At 36.7% G+C, this 18,269-nt stretch overlaps 1 protein-coding gene across 1 annotated transcript; it reads left to right on the top strand.

The window, feature by feature from the left end:
* Nucleotides 1-13,850: 13,850 nt before the first annotated feature.
* On the top strand, nucleotides 13,851-17,347 carry LOC104214206 (probable serine/threonine-protein kinase WNK11). Its single transcript, XM_009763849.2, has 3 exons — nucleotides 13,851-13,958; nucleotides 15,686-16,197; nucleotides 16,877-17,347. Exons 2-3 carry the CDS (start codon nucleotides 15,694-15,696, stop codon nucleotides 17,258-17,260), a joined length of 888 nt encoding a protein of 295 aa, XP_009762151.1. The 5' UTR covers nucleotides 13,851-13,958; nucleotides 15,686-15,693; the 3' UTR covers nucleotides 17,261-17,347.
* The last annotated feature ends 922 nt before the right edge of the window (nucleotides 17,348-18,269 follow it).

Raw genomic sequence — 18,269 nt, forward strand, 5'->3', positions numbered from 1 at the left:
GACTGAGAACTTTAGTTTTGTCAAGTAAGTTGAGCTATTCCCTTACGGGAAAGCTTCTTATCCATTTGAACTCTATTTTAAAGCAATGGAAATCCCGGAAACAACCTCTCTATCCCTCCAGGGTAGAGGTAAGGTCTGCGTACACTCTACCCTCCCCAAACCCCACTAGTGGGATTCTACTGGGTTGTTGTTGTTGTTGTTGTTTAAAGCAATGTAAATTCTTGGTGGCAAACTGATGAGTTTTCAGTTTCAGTTATTTTGATTCTATAGTAGCTTGCCCGTTTTGTTTTGGTGTTTCTTCACACTTTTGTTATTTATAGAGGCGTAATTATAATCATGACCAAGTAGCACCAAGACAGTATTTGACGTCTTTTTTCCCCAGAAGGTAAGGTATTTATAATTATTAATAAGAACCAGTACTAAGAATGTGCTGTGATAAAAGATTATTGTATTACCAAGAGATTTTAAGAGGTTCTCCCTCCAAAGTAGGAGAATGACTTTACCAGTTAGAAGTGAAAAGTAGTAGAATAATCAGTTGTATTCATGTGATTTTCGCATGTGAGTTATACTGTTGAAAAAAGAACAAGCTATTATGATGTTCCAAACATTTCTCTGCTCGTACTGTTAATTTTCTCATTGTGAATTTGCATGCTATGTACTGATAGTGGTAAGAGTGAAATATCCTCTTGGTCTTTTGCTCATCATAATCAAATTCTACCGATGTAATATTATGAAAGATTCATGATCATTGCACCTTGTAGTGCTTGTGAATATTGTTGAGATTGTTCGGGCGATGAAGCATAAAGGGATTTCAAACGAACAGTGAACTCAGTCCCCTTTATTTGCATAGTAAAGGATATTTAATCCCCTGGCATCTTATCCAAAGGCTGGTGCCTATTAAAACTAGCCAGGGTGATCAGTATATATGGAGACGAAGTTCTTTGATAAGGCCATCTATGGTTGCTTTTGAATTGGATGGGAAAGAAATAGTAATTAGGAGCCTCTCCAAATAGATATTGGGTTTGGGATATCACTGGTGCCAGCTTTTGTTGAGACAATAGGTTATATTTGTATTGTCAGAGCAATTCTGCTCACTTTCTTTCTTGCCTCTTGTGATTTTTTTTTTGGAGAATTGTTCTCTTCATGCTATAATGCAGTAGGGTTGGACAAATGTTTTGGTTGTTTTATGTCGTAAGGTGTCATATATAAGAGAAGATACAATGGTTTAAATGGCTGATAAAGGTGACCATTCCTCAACTGCAATCTAGATCACTCTTATTTCCTAATTTGATGAAGTGAAGAATACTTTTTTAGATTATTCATAGCAAGGCATTAACTGAAATCGTAACTTAAAATTTGGATAATCAACATTACAATTTACAGGGCATGATATAAACTGCCTTCTCAAAGAGTGAAGGCAGAACAGATCAGTAACATCATTGTGATTTGTCTAAGGGCAGCACACTGCTATTTCAAGTTTGATTACGATAGGGGTTGTTTGGCAGGATATATTAAGGAAAATAATACATGTATTAGTTTTGATATTATTAATTCCTTGTTTGGTACTCCTCCGGTCCACTTTAATTGATTTTTTAGATTTCTTGGATGTTTTCTCACATATTAAGGAATTCACTTTATAACATTAATTAGCAATAAAATCCACCAAATTAGCCTTTACTATCTCTTTAATTTGTTCATTGGGAATATGGCATATATTCCAAGACTTTTTATTCCAAGGACAACTTTGGAAAAAAGAAGTTAATTCCTTCTTGTTCTTGATATATAAAAAAATCAAATATTATGAATTACAAAAAAGGCTAAAAATCAATTAATATGGACCAGAGGGAGTAGTGGTTTTCAACCTATGTATAACTAATACCTGTATTAGTTCTACTCCCCATTCAATACTCTTCTTATACATAATTAATGACATTAGCAATACCATAATTTTTTAATACATGAATAGGCTTGTACAAAGACAAAATTGCCCTTTCAAAATTTTTCCCGAATCCTTTCCATAGTGTAGAGGGTATTTTTATTAATAGTGCAATGCACGTTATTTTTAATACTTCAATAACTAATCGAAGCATTACTAATTCCACCGTTGCTAGTATACTCTATTCATTACTTTTCTTATACCCCTACCAAACATAACCCCTAAAGATAGAAAAGGCAGAACAAACTATCACTACTGTGATCAGACTAATCATGGTAAGTTGTGTTAGTAAAACATGATTCATAATTAGAAATGAACCTAAATTTTGATGGACATAGAGTTATTCGATACTTGATATGACATTCATACTAAATGAGCTGTCTAGTTGGCTAATGGTGCTATGTTAGGTAATTACCCTTGCACGTTACTGAGCTTGAAAATAAATTCACATATTTTCATGTGATTCGCTTTGAAGTCTGCTCAAAGCCATTATTAATGTTATGATTTCACATCATGTGTCTGAATTAATTTTGATTGCAAATGTGTTCATCAGATGCTTTATTTACTACTTACGCTAGAAAATATCTTCATTTGAACTGATACTGCGCATTATTCCTTCTGAGGTGTCTGATATATTGTAATTTTTTTTCCAGTAATAGCTAAGTAATCTTTGTTTAATGCTTTATTTGCAGCTCATAGAAGATTGGATTTTGAATGCACAGGATACTATGACTAATTTGACATTTGAAAGTAATAGAGCGATGTTGATTATAGCAAAAACTGTAGGGCTTAAGCTTGTTATAGCTTAAAGTAGACTGAATGAAAATGGAGGGAAAAGATAAAAATTTTGAATTTTCCTTTTAGACAAAGGGACATTGTCCCATATTGAATGATGAAAAGAGTTTTAATGGGTATACATACAATTGCACTTCTTCTAGCTTTTAAAGAATTGAGAAGAAGGTAAGCCTTACATCGTCGTCGTCATTCGAATTTGGATTTAGCCAAATGATCTAATTGATTGATTATTTTTTTAGACCAAATTTATTTGTTAATATTAAGATTAACATAATATTATTTTAATCCAAATTAACCGTTAACAGAAAATTATTTTTCCTCCGTTTTGAATTTCCCGTTAGAATTTGAATTTGGCGGTTTGCATAAATGGCCGTCTTTGAGTTGCAACCTTTACATGAAGAGTTGTAACTCTTTGGTATTACCCAACTTTTTGGCTATAAATACATGATCTTTCCAACAGATTTTCCTTACGAAAGTTCTGATTTCTCCTTCTTCCTTTTGCATTATTTTTTAACAGAAAGAAAGTAGTATGTGATTCTTTACTCGTTTTGTATTCGGTTTGAAGATATAAAATCTTCTCTGTGATATTTAATCTGTTTCTGTTAAAGTTTATTCAGTTTGAAGATTTTAAATACTTCATTGTTAATTAATTTTTTTGTTTTGTTTTGTGACTAACAGAAATGACAGAAATAGGAACCCCCGTGGTTGGCTCTACAAACAATGTTGCTTCTTCTAGTCATTCTGTGCCACCACCGGCTCTGGCGAAAAAGCCCAAAAAAAATTTCGGGATTAATTTCAAACGTTGGCAACAAAAGATGTTCTTCTATTTGACTACTTTAAATCTACATAAGTTCATCAAGGAGGACGTTCCGATTCTGCGAGAATCAACTCCTGAGAATGAATATTTTATTGTGACTGAGGCATGGAAGCACTTAGATTTCTTATGCAAGAATTACATTCTTAGCGGACTGGAGTAGCATCATTTCATGTTTTATGACTTGTACGTGTGGTCGGAATTGAATTTCGGGAAGTTTAGAGTTGACTTGGAAAGAAAATTCTAATTTCGGAAGCTTTAAGTTGGAAGAATTGACTAAGGTTTGACTTTTGAGTAAATGAACTAGGAATCGGGATTTGAAGGTCCCAATAAGTTCGTATGATGATTTCGAACTTGGGTGTGTTCGGGTTGAGTATCGGGTCACCCGGGAGCGTTTCGCCGCTTATTGTGGAAAGTTGGAATTTTGGAAGTTTTAGAATTTCATAAGTTTGATTTGAAGAGGACTTTGGTGTTATCGATGTCCGTCTGGGGTTCCGAGCTTTGGAATAGGTTCGTATCCTGATTTGTGACTTATACGTAAAGTTTAGCGTTATTCCAGAATGTTTTGATATGATTCGGATGCGTTCATCGAAGTTTGGAAGTTCGAAAGTTTAAAGAAGGATTTTGATCGTCGATTCGTAGTTTTGATGTTGTTTGGTGTGATTTGAGGCTTTGAGCAGGTTCGTTTCATGTTTTGGGACTGGTTGGTGTGGTTGGACAGGGTCCCGGAGGCCTCAGGTGTGTTTGGGGTGGTTCCGGACAAATTTTGGTTGTGTTGTTGTTGCTAGTTTGCTGGTGCTAGTGTTGTTCTTCACGAATGCGAAGGGCCTCACGCGTTCGCGAAGAAGGAAGTTTGGATTGGGCCCTTTTGTTCTATGTGTTTGCGATTGGGCATACGCGTTCGCGAAGGGCAGGCTGGCAAAGCTCGCGTTTGCGGGCCCTGTCACGCGTTCGCGTAGAGGAACTGGGGGGGGGGCAGGTTGTGCTTCGCAAATGCGTGGGACCTTCCACATTTGAATTCTAGAACTGAGTTTTTTGAGCTTCACGAACGCAAGTGCAGTGCCGCATTCGCGATGAAGGTCGCCTGGGTAATGTATAAGTTGCAAAAAACGGGTTTTGGCTCATTTTATCTCAAATCTTTCATGGGAGCCGAGCTTGGGGCGATTTTTAAAGGGGCTTCTTCGTCACCCACCACTAGATAAGTGATTTCTTCACATTGTGAGTTAAATACATGAATTGTACGTGGATTTGAACATGGAAATTGGTGGAAAAACTGAGTTTTTGAAGAAAACCTAGAATTTGGTATTTTTGAATTTTAACCACAAATTTGGGCATGAAATTGGGAATAAATCATATATTTGAATTCGTAGTGTTATGGGTAAAGTTTGTCTTCGAAATTTGTTGAAATTCAGGCACGTGGGCCCGAGGGTTGATTTTGTTGACTCTTCGAGCGAAGTTTGAAATTGTTATCAATTAATTAATTATGAGGTTGGGGCATATTTTTATTGATTTTCATGATTGTTTGACTAATTTCGGATCGATGGCATTTGGTTGGAGGTGCTAGAGAGGCGTTGGAGCCGTTGTGGAACTTTGGGCAACATAAGTCTCCTGTCTAACCCTGTGAGGGGGAATTTACTCTGTAGGTGTTATTCTTGTTATATGCTACATGTTGTGGGAGCTTCGCACGTATGAGGTGACGAGTGTCCGTTTGATGATAGAATTTCTGAGTGTGTACGGGTAGATTAGGACTCACACCATGCTTTACTTGTACAAGTTGAGTTATTATTGCCTGCTTAGTTTCTTGACTTCACGTTATGACTTGAGACTAGACTCGCGTAGAGTATTAAACTTGCTATTTTAGATATTTGACGAGCTTCATGATTAGCCGCAGAATAATTGTGCTCCTCTTATGAATTACTTTCGCGTTGTGCGTTTTCGTCGAAAAGATTCCTTAAAGTTTATAACTCATACATTTATTCGTGAGTGGTGATAACTAGGAATTATGACGCATTTTACACTCCTTCATGCTCAAGTTTTGATTAGAAATGTGTACAAAATAGTCCCAAAGGCTCACAAGTTATGCTTGATTGCAAGTTTGATCAACAAAATGACAAGATGTCAAAGATCAGCTCAAAAATGAGTGAAACTTGCACAAGTACCAAGACAAGGCAAAGTTTAGTCAAACAGGGCCAGTACAGCCGCATACCATTCTGTGCGGTCTGCACAAGTGAAGTTCAGAGAGTGTGCATCTCAGGCCAAAAGGCAATGCGACCGCAAAGGATTTTCTGCGGTCCGCATTGGATTCACCGCAGCTGCACTCGATTTAGTGTAGTCCACAGAGCCAAGGTTCAGAGAATTGTCAGTTTGAAGATTGAAGCCCAATGCGGTCCGTGCTCCATTTCATGCGGACCGCACTAGAAGCCACCGCGGCCGCACTCAATTTTGTGCGGTCCGCATTTCCCAAGTTAGAAAGCTGGATATTCAAGTCAAGAGCCTTAGTGTGGCCGCACTTGATTTTGTGCGGTTCGCACTAGCCCCGTAGGGGTATTTTTGTCCAGAATTGTTAGCTTAGTATAAATAGCTTCTCTTCCCATTTTTAGGTTATCAGATAGTTTTTCCTTAGAGTTGCACTCGTTACTTAGCTTCTTTTATCTGTTTTGAGTAATTTTAGCTTCATTTCAACATTGAATCTTCAAGTTTAATTTAACAATTAATTAATATGAGTTTTTCTTCATCTATTTCTTTGTTTTCTTCTCTAATTATGAGTAGCTAAACCCATAAGCTAGGGTTGTGGCTCAACCCTAATGTGGGTAATTGATGGGTCTTGTGTTTTGATGCTTGATTGTCTATGAGTGTTTGATATTTGGACTAATTTCATGTTTAATTGCTGAATTAGTGGTTGCAAACACTAGTTTGTGTTTAGTTGACTTTGGCTCTTCTTGAGAAAGAGAGCCTAAGTCTCTGAAATTGGTCCAACAAGGAATTGGGGCGTACTCAAGAGATTGATAGCCCTAGTTAAAGAGTTAAACCTAGAGATAGTAATATCCGATTTGAACCTTGATTGCTTGGGCAAATTTGCATACCTAATTGGTCTTGAGAAAGTCAATTCGGACAAAATCACTCGAACTACCGAGAGGTATAAAATGAGTAGAATCGTGCAATGGTTATATCATACTCCCCAAATGTGACAATCTAGCTTTAGACTCAAGAATCCGGCAATTGACCACCTAGGCGAAAGTCACTACCCTAGTGCCTTTTAATCATTTGAACAACTTGCAATAGTTTAACATTAATTTATTTTAGTTTAATTGATCATGGTAGTTTGATAAAATTAGAATCATAATCAAAACCAAAAATGTGTAGAAGTGCAATTAAGAACAAATACACAACTCCAATTTAGATAGACACCCGACTCCAATATCTAGCTCCTTGTGGAAATCGATCCCGACCTTAATCGGGTAAAAGCTGCTTTGACCTCTCTCGCTACTCAATAGTAGTGCAGGGTTGGCCTCAATCACTTTTTGGCACCGTTGCCGGGGATGCTAACGGTTTTGGCTATCTGTCTAAATAGTTTTGTGTATTGTTCTTCTTTCCTTCTGTGTTACTAATTTGTTTGTTTCATAACTCCAGGTACAAAATGGCAACAAACTTAAACAATGCACCTCTTGGAGATCTTCCGCCGGGGGAGGAAGTAGATGACAATGTTGAAGATGAGGTCCCTACTGTGCCTCAAGGACAAAGGAGAGGCCGCCAGACCAATGATAATATTCCAGACCTTCCCCCGCCACCTCCAAGAGTGGCTCCGAGAGTGCTTCCAAACCAAGGCTATGCAAGTGCAATTGTCCCACCCTGGATCCGGGCGAGCAATTTTCAAATAACCAATGTATTGCTGACTTTACTGGAGCAGCGTGGGTATTTCACGGGCGCTGCAAATCAAAATGCTTACAAACATCTCAAGGGGTTCGTGGATACATGTTGAGGGAGCAAGCAAACTAATGTGTCCGAGGATGCATTGCAGTTGAGACTCTTCCCATTTTCGCTTAGAGGGAAAGCACTTGATTGGCTTGAGCAACTTCCCAACCATTCCATCACTACTTGGGATGAGTTGGCGGATAAGTTCATTGCAAAAATTTTCTCACCGGGGCATATGGCTGCATTAAGAGATGAGATCTTGGCGTTCAAGCAAGAGCCCACAGAAACTTTGCATGAGATTTGGGAGCGGTATAGCACAATGGTGAAGGAATACCCCAACAATGATATGACCGAGGCGATGATCCAACAAACCTTTTAGCGGGGCATTAACACAACAAACCAATGCATAGTGAACCAACTTGCTGGGGCAACTTTATGAAGCTGTCTTATGATGAGGCTTGTAACATTCTTAGCGAGATGGCTGGCACTTCTTCTGCGTGGAAAAGTAGAGCCAACGTGCCCCAGGGTGACCCCACGGTCACTCATTTGCACAAGGAGTTACATGATCATTGACAGGCTATAGCTGAGTTGACAACTACTATGATCCAACTAGCAAATGCACAATTGCAACAAGTTCAAAATCCTCGCCAAGTGAATGCCATAAAGGGTGTTAACATGCTTGTCAACAAAAGAAGACAAAGAGGTCAACAAAACCAAGGGAATTTAGAGCAATTTGACAATGATTGTGGTGGATTTCAAGATGATGGTTTTGATGGACAGAGTGAAGAGGTGCAGTACGTGAATAATTATCAAGGCCAAAAGGATAATTCTTCCAACCAACAACAATGGAGACCCTAAGGAAATTGGGGCAATCAACAACAATAAGGCAATGGTAATTGGGGGAACAACAACCAAAACTCCAACTGGGGAAATCAAAACAACAATCAAAACAATCAAGGAATTGGAATGGTAATAACAATTGGGGTGGAAACAACAATTAAGGTGAATGGAATAATGGAAACCAAGAAAATTGGGGGCAAGGCTTTCAAAGGCCCCCAATGTACCAACAACCGAACAATCCACCAAGGTCCCAGTTCTTCTAGCAATGATATGGGGAGAATTGAAATGATGTTCGAACAGATGATGAAAAAGAGTGCGGATTCCGATGCTCAGTTGTCTTCCCACAATACCTCAATTCGGAATTTGGAGGTTCAGTTGGGCCAAATATCATAGTCCTTGAACACACGTCCTAAGGGTGCTCTACCAAGTGATATGGTAGCGAACCCGAAAGATGAGAACAATCATGTTATGGCGGTAACTACAAGGAGTGGATGAGGCGGCGATGTGAATGCCACCAAACAAAAGCAAATCTTAAGTGATGATGTTGAGTTGCAAGAAGATGAAGTTCTTTTGGTGGTTGAAAATGCGATTGATGAGAATGTGAATGAAGAAGTGAGGATTGATATTCAAGATACCGAGGTGGAAACTTAAAATGATGTGAACTCGTCTAGGGAACACATAATAGACATGCCGGAGCTGGTTGTGCCTAAAGCCAAGGCTCCTTTGCCAAGGCCACCTCCACCTTATCCTCAAAGGCTCGCGAAGCAGAAAAATAAGAATCAGTTTAAAATGTTCATTGACATGATGAAGAGCTTATTCATTAATGTGCCTTTAGTGGAGGCTCTTGAACAAATGCCGGGCTATACTAAATTCATGAATGACTTGGTGACAAAGAAACGGTCTATGGATTGTGAAACTATAAAGATGACTCATCAAGTTAGTGCAATAGTGCATTCAATGGCCCCAAAGCTTGAAGATCCTGGTGCTTTCACCATTCCTTGCACCATTGGGAGTGTGGATTTTGCTAAGGCTCTATGTGATTTGGGGGCTAGTATCAATTTGATGCCCTACTCAGTTTTCAAGACTTTGGGTATTGGGCAACCGAGGCCGACTTCCATGAGATTACAAATGGCGGATAGAACGATGAAGAGACCATTAAGTATTATTGGTGATGTTCTTGTCCGGGTGGACAAATTTATCTTGCTAGTTGGCTTTGTGATCTTGGACTGCGGGGTGGATTATGAAGTTCCTATCATATTGGGGAGACCTTTCCTTGCTACGGGGAAGACCTTAGTTGATGTGGAAATAGGGGAACTCACCTTCTGAGTGGGTGATGAAAAAATGGTCTTTCATGTGTGCAAGTCAATGAAGCAGCCCAACAGTACCGAGGTGTGCTCTTTTGTGGACCTTGTCACAGTAGTGATAGTTGATGACACCAGTGCAATGATCAATGTGGAGGACCCATTGGAGGCCGTGTTGTTGAATCTTGATGTCAATGATGATGAGGGCCGAGTGGAGTGTGTGAATGCTTTACATGGAATAGACTCTTACTCTTATGAGCCTAGGAAACTCTCTCTGGATTCTCGAGTCACTTTTAGAGGAGTTTGTGGGAAAAATTGGGTATTCATTTGTTGTTTTCTACTTCTTGTCACCCCCAAACGGATGGTCAAACCGAGGTAGTCGATAGATCATTAGGGAACGTGTTGAGGGCTACAGTGAAAGGGAATACACATCTTGGGAAGAACAATTGCCTTAGGTTGAATTTGCTTATAATAGATCTTTGCATTCTTCTACTTGCATGACACCTTTTGAGATTGTATATGGTTTTAACTCTTTGACTCCTTTGGATTTTACTCCTCTTTCCCAAGATGTTATTATTGATTTAGATGCACAAAAGAGAGTTGATGCCATGAAGATGATTCATCAAAGGGTCTATTTTTTATTAATTGTTTGGACCTAGATGTGGTACGCACACGAGGGACTTCTTTGAAATTAAGTGTTAAACCCAGTTACAGAATGTACACATGGTTAAAACATAATTATTTTGAAATTTAAAGGTATCGAGACGCAGAAATGCGCACATGACCCTTTATTACTTAATCATATCAATCCAAGGTTCGGGTATGAACACATGGGCTAATATTTAAAGTACATCTAAAGTTTTTCTAGCATTGTTATTTATTCGTCTCTTTCATATCCATGATATTTATTTGTTGATAAAAGAAAATATCACGTATAAATTTAGTTATTATCTTTAACTTTTAATAGTAATATTTTTACTTTCTTTGCAGGAAATAATTAACTAATGAAAAAAAGGAAAATGATTGACCTTTTTGAAATCTGGACACAAAGAGCAAAGTTTGTATTACCTAAGTTTGAATGAGACAAATCAAAATGTCAAATATGTGTGGAATCTAAGTATATTAAACATCCTTATTAAGTCAGTTGAAAGGAATTCAAATCCTTTAGACTTAATTCACACAGATATTTGCGTTATGAAGTCAATACCATCTCGCGGTGGAAAGAAGTACTCCCTCTGTTTCAATTTAGATGAGGTAGTTTGACTCGGCACAGAGTTTAAGAAAAATAAAAGACTTTTGAAACTTGTGGTCTTAAAAGCTTAAGGGGTAAAAGCTTTGTAGGACCAAGATATTTTTGTGATTATAAAAGCTTCTCATTAAGAGTAAAATGGGTAAAATGAAGAGTCTAAAGTTAAATTATTTTCAAATTTAGAAATACGTCATTTATTTTGGAATAGACTAAAAAGGAAAGTATATCATTTATATTGAAACGGGGGACGCGCCCCAATCCAATGGGATTGCGGAAAGAAAGAATCAATCATTAAAGGAGATAATGAACGTTTTGTTGATAAGTTCTAGTTTGCCATAGAATTTGTGTGTGTGTGTGGGGGGGGGGGGGATCCATTCTTATGGTTAACCAGATACTAGACCGAGTACCCCATAGCAAAACGCAATCCATTCCATATGAAAAATGGAATGGAAGGAAGCCCAACTTAAATTATTTTAAAATATAGGGGTGTTTGGCAAAAGTGCAAGTTTCTAAACCCAAAAAGGTAAAGATAGGACCGAAAACTGTTGATTGTGTTTTTATAGGATATGTAAATAATAGTAAAGCATATAGATTTTTGGTTCATAAATCAGAAAATCCCGATATTCATAATAATACAGTTATAGAATCATATAATGCTGAATTCTTCGAAAATATATATCCATATAAAAAGGAATATGAGTCGATTGGTGAAGGATCTAAACGACCTGGGGAATAAACAAAAGAAAGTACGTCAAATCGGGAGTATCCAAGACGCAGTGTACGTTAAAGAACGTCTACTTCATTTTGGACCAGATTTTGTGACTTATTTATTGGAAAATGAGCCTCAAACATTTAAAGAAGTTATGTCTTCTTCCAAATGATTATTTTGAAAAGAAGCAGTCAATAGTGAAATAGAATCCATACTGAACAACCATTTATGAGAATAGATTGATCTTCCTCCCGGCGATAATTTGTTGGGTTCTAAATGTATTTTTAAAAGGAAAATAAAAGATGATGACACTATTGACAAATACAAGGCAAGACTTGTGGTCAAAGAGTATAGACAACGAGAAGGTCTTGACTATTTTGATACATATTCTCCAGTTACAAGAATTACGTCCATACGGACGTTAGTAGCATTAGCTACGGTATATGGTCTTGAAATTCATCAAATGGGCGTTAAAACGACCTTCTTAAATGTAGTTTAGGAGGAAGAAATTTACATGGAACAACCTGAAGCGTTTGTGTCTCGGTAAAGAAAAGAAGTTATGTAGTCTTGTTAAGTCGCTTAACGGACTAAAACAAGCACCCAAATAATAGCATGCAAAATTTGACCGAATAATGTAGTCAAATGATTTTAAGATAAATGTGTATATATTAAAAATGTTCCAAATCATATAGTCATTGTTTGCTTATATATGGATGATATGTTGATAGTGAGTAATGACATTGCCAACATAAATGTAACTAAACGTATGCTAACTAACAAGTTTGATATGAAAGACTTTGGAATTGTCGATTTAATTCTGGGTATTAAGACCCATAAGACTGAGTTAATAAATGCGTATCAAATAGGCAGGTTGAGTTGATTTTGGACGAATCTAAATAGGCTGAGCTAATAAATGGGCAGATCAATGACCTGCCCAAAAGTTACTTGGGCTGAGCCAAGATGGGCTAAAATTTGGTCATAGCATAACCCGCCCAACTCTTATATAGCTTTAATTAATGTGTGTAAGAAAAAAGTTTAAGAATATTTTATCAAAGTTACTCAAGGATCAATTTGAGCTAAAAATCAGCCCTATTTAGATGAGTTGAGATGAGTACGTTGGGTCAAGTTGGACTGAGTTCAACAAATGGACCAGTAAATGACAGCCCAACTATGGATAGATTTGACGGATTAAATAGGTTTAGGCTCAAATTACCACCCTTACATGTTAGGCTTTATGTTTACTGACTTAAAATGTTGGATTCGCATCTACTCGTGATATTTAGTCCCGGCCTCAATGTTAATATTAGGTCGTGACAATTAATATTGGTAGTTGATTGTCGTGGAGATTCAGTGAATGCGAAGTGTTTAGGCACGGGTTGCGCATGATATGAAATTATTTAATTTAGTTTGCTTTCTCCTTTCTGCATTCTGTATGGTGACAGCAAACATGCCACGGATATGTAGTGTTGGAAGAACTGATATTTTTCTTCAAGATATTGGAGCCTTCAATTAGCAGCCATTGACTCCTTTCCGACTTTTAGATTATTTTAAATGTTTTCACATGCTTGAGCTTCTTTTCCAACTTTCAAATCGTATAAAATTGTAATATCAAACTGCAACTTCAATCTTGATCATGCACTAAACTAACTCCAATATGAAATAAGTAAAAGGGTAATCCGGTGCACTAAGCTCCCATTATGCGCGAGGTCCGGAAAAGGGTCAGACCATAAGAGTTAGCTTTACCCTATATTTGTGCAAGATGTTGTTTAATTTCCACGGCTCGAGCCCGTGACCTCATGGTCACAAGACAACAACTTTACCAGTTACGCCAAAGGCTCCCCTTCAATCTGAAACAAGTATTATAAAAAATCTTAATTGATCCATCTATCGTGAATAATCAAAGCAACACTTTAATTTTTGTCTTGAATAAAAATAAAAAAGGCGGCTCAATACACTAAGCATCCTGCATTCATGCAAGGTTCGGGGAAAGGGTCAATCAATAGGGCGTAATATAGGCAACCTATCCTAATTCCTAATGTAAGTATTAGTGGATGATTTAACGGCTCGAACTTATAACCTATAGGTCACACGAAAATAACTTTATCATTGCTCCAAAATTTCCCTTCAATATTATTTATTCATATTATTGAAGAAGGTAGAGAGTGACGTGACTATATACAAACAACCAATGTACTCATTTGATTTAATGGCAACACATGTAATATTAATGAGCTGAAAATGACTGTTTAATGAAGTCGAAATACTGAGTGCTTACGTAGACTTGTGGTTTACTTGAATTATCTATAAATAACAACAGGCTTTTGCATTTCATTTGCCATTGCCTAATGCCGTGATTCCTGGCTTACGCCTCTCAATTACTCTACCTCTCCATTTTGCCAAAGGTAATGCTCTTCTCTTACTTTTGTTGAATTACAGGTCGTTCATTGATGGGATTTTTTTTATTTCATCCGAAACAAGAGTTAAAAATGCTTTATTTTGTTTCATTCTCGTTCTTTGCTTTCTAATAACCACACTAGCCTTCCATGCAAGCTGTAGTACGCCCGGAAATCTTTTCAAACCTTAGTCAAGACTACTTAATTATTGTTGCACCCCAATCTCTAAAAGGAGAGGGTATTGAAAAACTAATTTAAAGTTGCAGTAGGAAATCTTAATCGTTTAGGATTTAATATTTACTAGTTTATATAATTCATATTTAAATAGGATTTGTAGTCAGAAATAGAATTAATATAGGAATAGACTTTCCTGTTTTTACTATTATAAATAGGGGTATTAGTAGTTTATTTTATGAGTGGAGATTTGTGAGAACGGCATAGAGGTTTCGTAGATTTATAAGAAAATATTTTCCTTAAGTGGGCGAGGGCTTTTTTGTGGTATTAATTGCAAACTCATCCCATTTTTCCATCCAAAATTTCCATAGTTTCTTTATATTCTCTCATTCTTGTCACTATGTTATTAACATGTCTTTATATGATAGATTTCAATGGTTCGTTTTCTTCCTAATTAGTCTAGTGTAACTGCAGAAAAGGTTATTCTTTTCTAGTATTTCTCATTTTATTAGTTTCACAAAAGAACTTGAGCATAGGTAGTGTTTCTGTGTTAACTGTCTTATGTTGTCCTGATTTAATAGATGAATTAAATTTTTGTCTTTATTTGTTAGTTTGAGATTTTAGTCATTAAGTTTCAGCCTAATGAAACCTCTCAAATTCCAGTCAACTCTAAATCTTTTTTGCCGTAATAATTTGTTCTATAGTTGTATTTTTTATGTCTGACGAATCTCATCTCTGTAGAGTTGGAGCTTTTATATCTTCAGACTTCAGTTCAATTTTTCTGGAAACAAAGAGCAATTAATTGAGCCAATTAGTTGAAATTACGTGTTAGTCATGTTAGTATATTTACTTTAGTTACAGTGCTTTCTAGGAGCGTTTTGGTCCTAATTGAGATTTATATGCCAACAAAAAATTATAAAGAACTTTTAGTGTTATTTTATTTTTATATAATATTAGATAGAGATAAGCTTAAACGGAGCGACAAGGACTAGGATTCATATACCCATCCCAATTTGCTTGTGACTAAGGAGGTTATGGTTTTAGTAATCGGAAAAGCAATTTCCAGTTCAAAATAATGGTTTTAACTTTTAACAGAATTTTTAGAGAAGGAGACGACATGTGTTTTATATTATCTTGGGACTTGGAATATTAGCTATTTTCTTGGATTTAGGTCTATTATGTTAATTAGCGATTCAATATTGTGTTTGTCATTTATGTTTTGAATTTATTTCCTTGTATTTTTAGGAAATCATAATTCATTTAGGAAACACATTGTTCTAATAAATTTGGGAAAGAAAATATATTATCGGGAAAACTTTTCTCCTATAAGTTTAGGACTACTTGAAATTTATATATAGGGGTTGTAAATTTGTAATTGGCGATTTATAGTGGAAAACTCTCTTCTTCTGTCCCGAGGACGCTTAACCAAACCTCGTTAAATCCTTATAATAGTTTTCTTCTCTATTTGCATTGTTGTGTGATTATGTGCTAGTTAAACCACGATCTTCCGCAACATTGTTCTTCTTCTAAATATTTAGGCTTCTTTTTGATTGTTTCATCAGAGCTTAAAATGCCATATGCAAATCCTGATCCAACCGATGAAGAAAGGGAACCATTTGCTGAGGTTGATCCATCCGGGAGGTTCGGCCGATACACCGAGCTACTAGGTCATGGTGCAGTGAAGAAAGTGTACAGGGCATTTGACCTAGAAGAAGGCAGAGATGTGGCCTGGAATCAGATTAAGTTGAGCAAATTCAGCGACACGCCTTATATCATCGATAAGATCCATTCTGAGATTGCATTGTTGAAGAACTTGAAGAATGACAACATCATAGTACTATATCATGTCTGGAAAGACAATGAACATAACATCCTCAATTTCATTACTGAGGAATGTGCCTCCGGTAATTTGAGAGATTATAGGAAGAAGCATCGTCATGTTTCGATTAAGGCGTTGAAGAAGTGGTCTAGGCAAATACTACAGGGCTTGGATTATCTACACACTCATGATCCTTGTGTTATTCATAGAGACCTGAATTGCAGTAACATCTTTATCAATGGGAATGTTGGAAAGGTAATTAATCAACTCTTTCAATTTATCTTCAGTTAATATAGCTTATTGTTGCTGTCTTCATGTAGTTAAATGGTAGTTATTCTGGAAATTCAAAAATTATATGTGCAGTGCGCGCGCGCGTGTGAAAAACCACTAGAATTTCAACAAATATTAAATTTGAACCTATAATTTCAAAAGTACAATAAATTCAGTACCTTAAATTTGAACGCATCAAGTTTAAATCTCGGATCTGCTTCTGACAGATGTCGAGTACACTCTTCATTTGTATGAACATAGTCTAGTCAAAGGATATGACACCGGTGTGATTATTGTTTATGGATCCTTTAAAGGGCAGAGCATCCCGGTGCACAAAGTATCCCCCATTTACGTATGATCCAGATAAGGGTCACACCCCTAGGGCTGTGATATAGACAGTCTACCTTAATACAGGCATTAGTGGCTGCTTTCATGACTCGAACCCGGCCCGTGACCTATAGGTCACACAGATATAACTTTACCGTTGCTCCAAGGTTCCCCTTCTTATGGATCCTTGAAAATATGCAAAAATAGGTTAGAAGTTGAACATACTTGTATAGGATCTGAACTGAACTTTGATACTCGTATTCATCTTGTAAAACTGGGGGTTTTGCTTTCCTGAAAACAGTGCAACACGCTAATAGTAGTTCTTATGTTTATATAGGTAAAGATCGGTGATCTTGGCTTGGCAACAATCGTGGGGAAGAACCATGCAGCACATACATTGCTCGGGACACCAGAGTATATGGCACCAGAGCTATATGAAGAGAACTATACAGAGTTGGTGGATATATACTCATTTGGAATGTGTTTGTTAGAAATGGCCACAATGGAAATACCATATAGTGAATGTGACAGTATAGCCAAGTTGTACAGGAAGGTGACATCTGGCATAAAGCCTCAAGCTTTTAACAAATTGAGTGATCCAGAATTGAAGGCTTTCATTGAAAGGTGCATTGGACAACCAAGAGCAAGACCATCTGCTGCTGAGTTGCTTAAGGATCCATTCCTTTCTGATGTTGTTAAATATGAAAATGATCTCAATTAATAATTGCCCTTTGTCCAAATATTTACAAATATTATTCTTTGTAACCCAAGATTATTCAGGAAATCATTTTCTTAATTCCTATTATAATTCAATGATCACTCTAGGTAGAGGCGAATGGAGCTATTATATGCTAAGGCTGCAATTGAACCTAGTATTTTTGACACAGAATATATATATATAACAAATATTATATTTTGAACCCATAATTTTGTTAGTGCAATCAGTCCCGCTCGAAACTTTAAAGGTTGACTCCATCAAATTTAAATTCTGAATTCGCCTCTTATTCCATATTCAAGAAACAATCTAGATGTCTCACCTCAATTATAAATTTGTCTCGGTGTTGCTATTCTATTTGAAAAAAATAAGATCTAAAGAGTATATCCTGAAATTTTTTATGCACGTATATATACCACAAATTTCATTTTTTCAAACTAATTGACATGCAATTTTACACCTGCACTTATAACTAAATAAAAAAAATAAAATTTATACACACATCATATTATAAATATAAAGTAAAAAGCTAAAATTAATGCAAAATTGTGAAATTGCAGTGCGAGAGACAGCACCATAAGGTGAACTAGTATAGCGGTAAGTACTCATTTATCTTTAATCAGAGGATTTAGGTTCGAGGCCAGAGTATGAAGTCGCATTTGTTATGGAGCAATCCCCCCCCCCCCCCAATATGGAACTTCCTCACTTGAATCCGAACATAGTCGGACTCCAATGCGGGTATCAAACACCGAGCAAAAAATCGAAAAAAAGGGTATGATATTCAATAACATAGTAGATGGGCCCCATCTTTCTTTCCTTTTGTTTTTCTTCCTAGAGAAAATGTGGTACGTCTGTTCGACCAAAAAATGTTAGGCTTTTTTTATTGAACTAAATAAATAGAAAGATTTGAGGTAAATCCTAGCCAAAGATAATTTATTCTAGATATGAGATAGAAGATAATAATAAACAGGCATAGCTGAACATAAAGTTTAACTATAACAATGATTGAATCCCA

Source organism: Nicotiana sylvestris, chromosome 7 (genome assembly GCF_000393655.2).
Source record: "Nicotiana sylvestris chromosome 7, ASM39365v2, whole genome shotgun sequence".
NCBI lineage: Eukaryota > Viridiplantae > Streptophyta > Magnoliopsida > Solanales > Solanaceae > Nicotiana > Nicotiana sylvestris.

Coding starts and splice junctions, on each gene's coding strand:
- LOC104214206 (XM_009763849.2), top strand. CDS start 15,694: ATGCCATATGCAAATCCTGATCCAACCGATGAAGAAAGGGAACCATTT. Junction 16,198..16,876: donor TCAATGGGAATGTTGGAAAG/GTAATTAATCAA, acceptor ATGTTTATATAG/GTAAAGATCGGTGATCTTGG.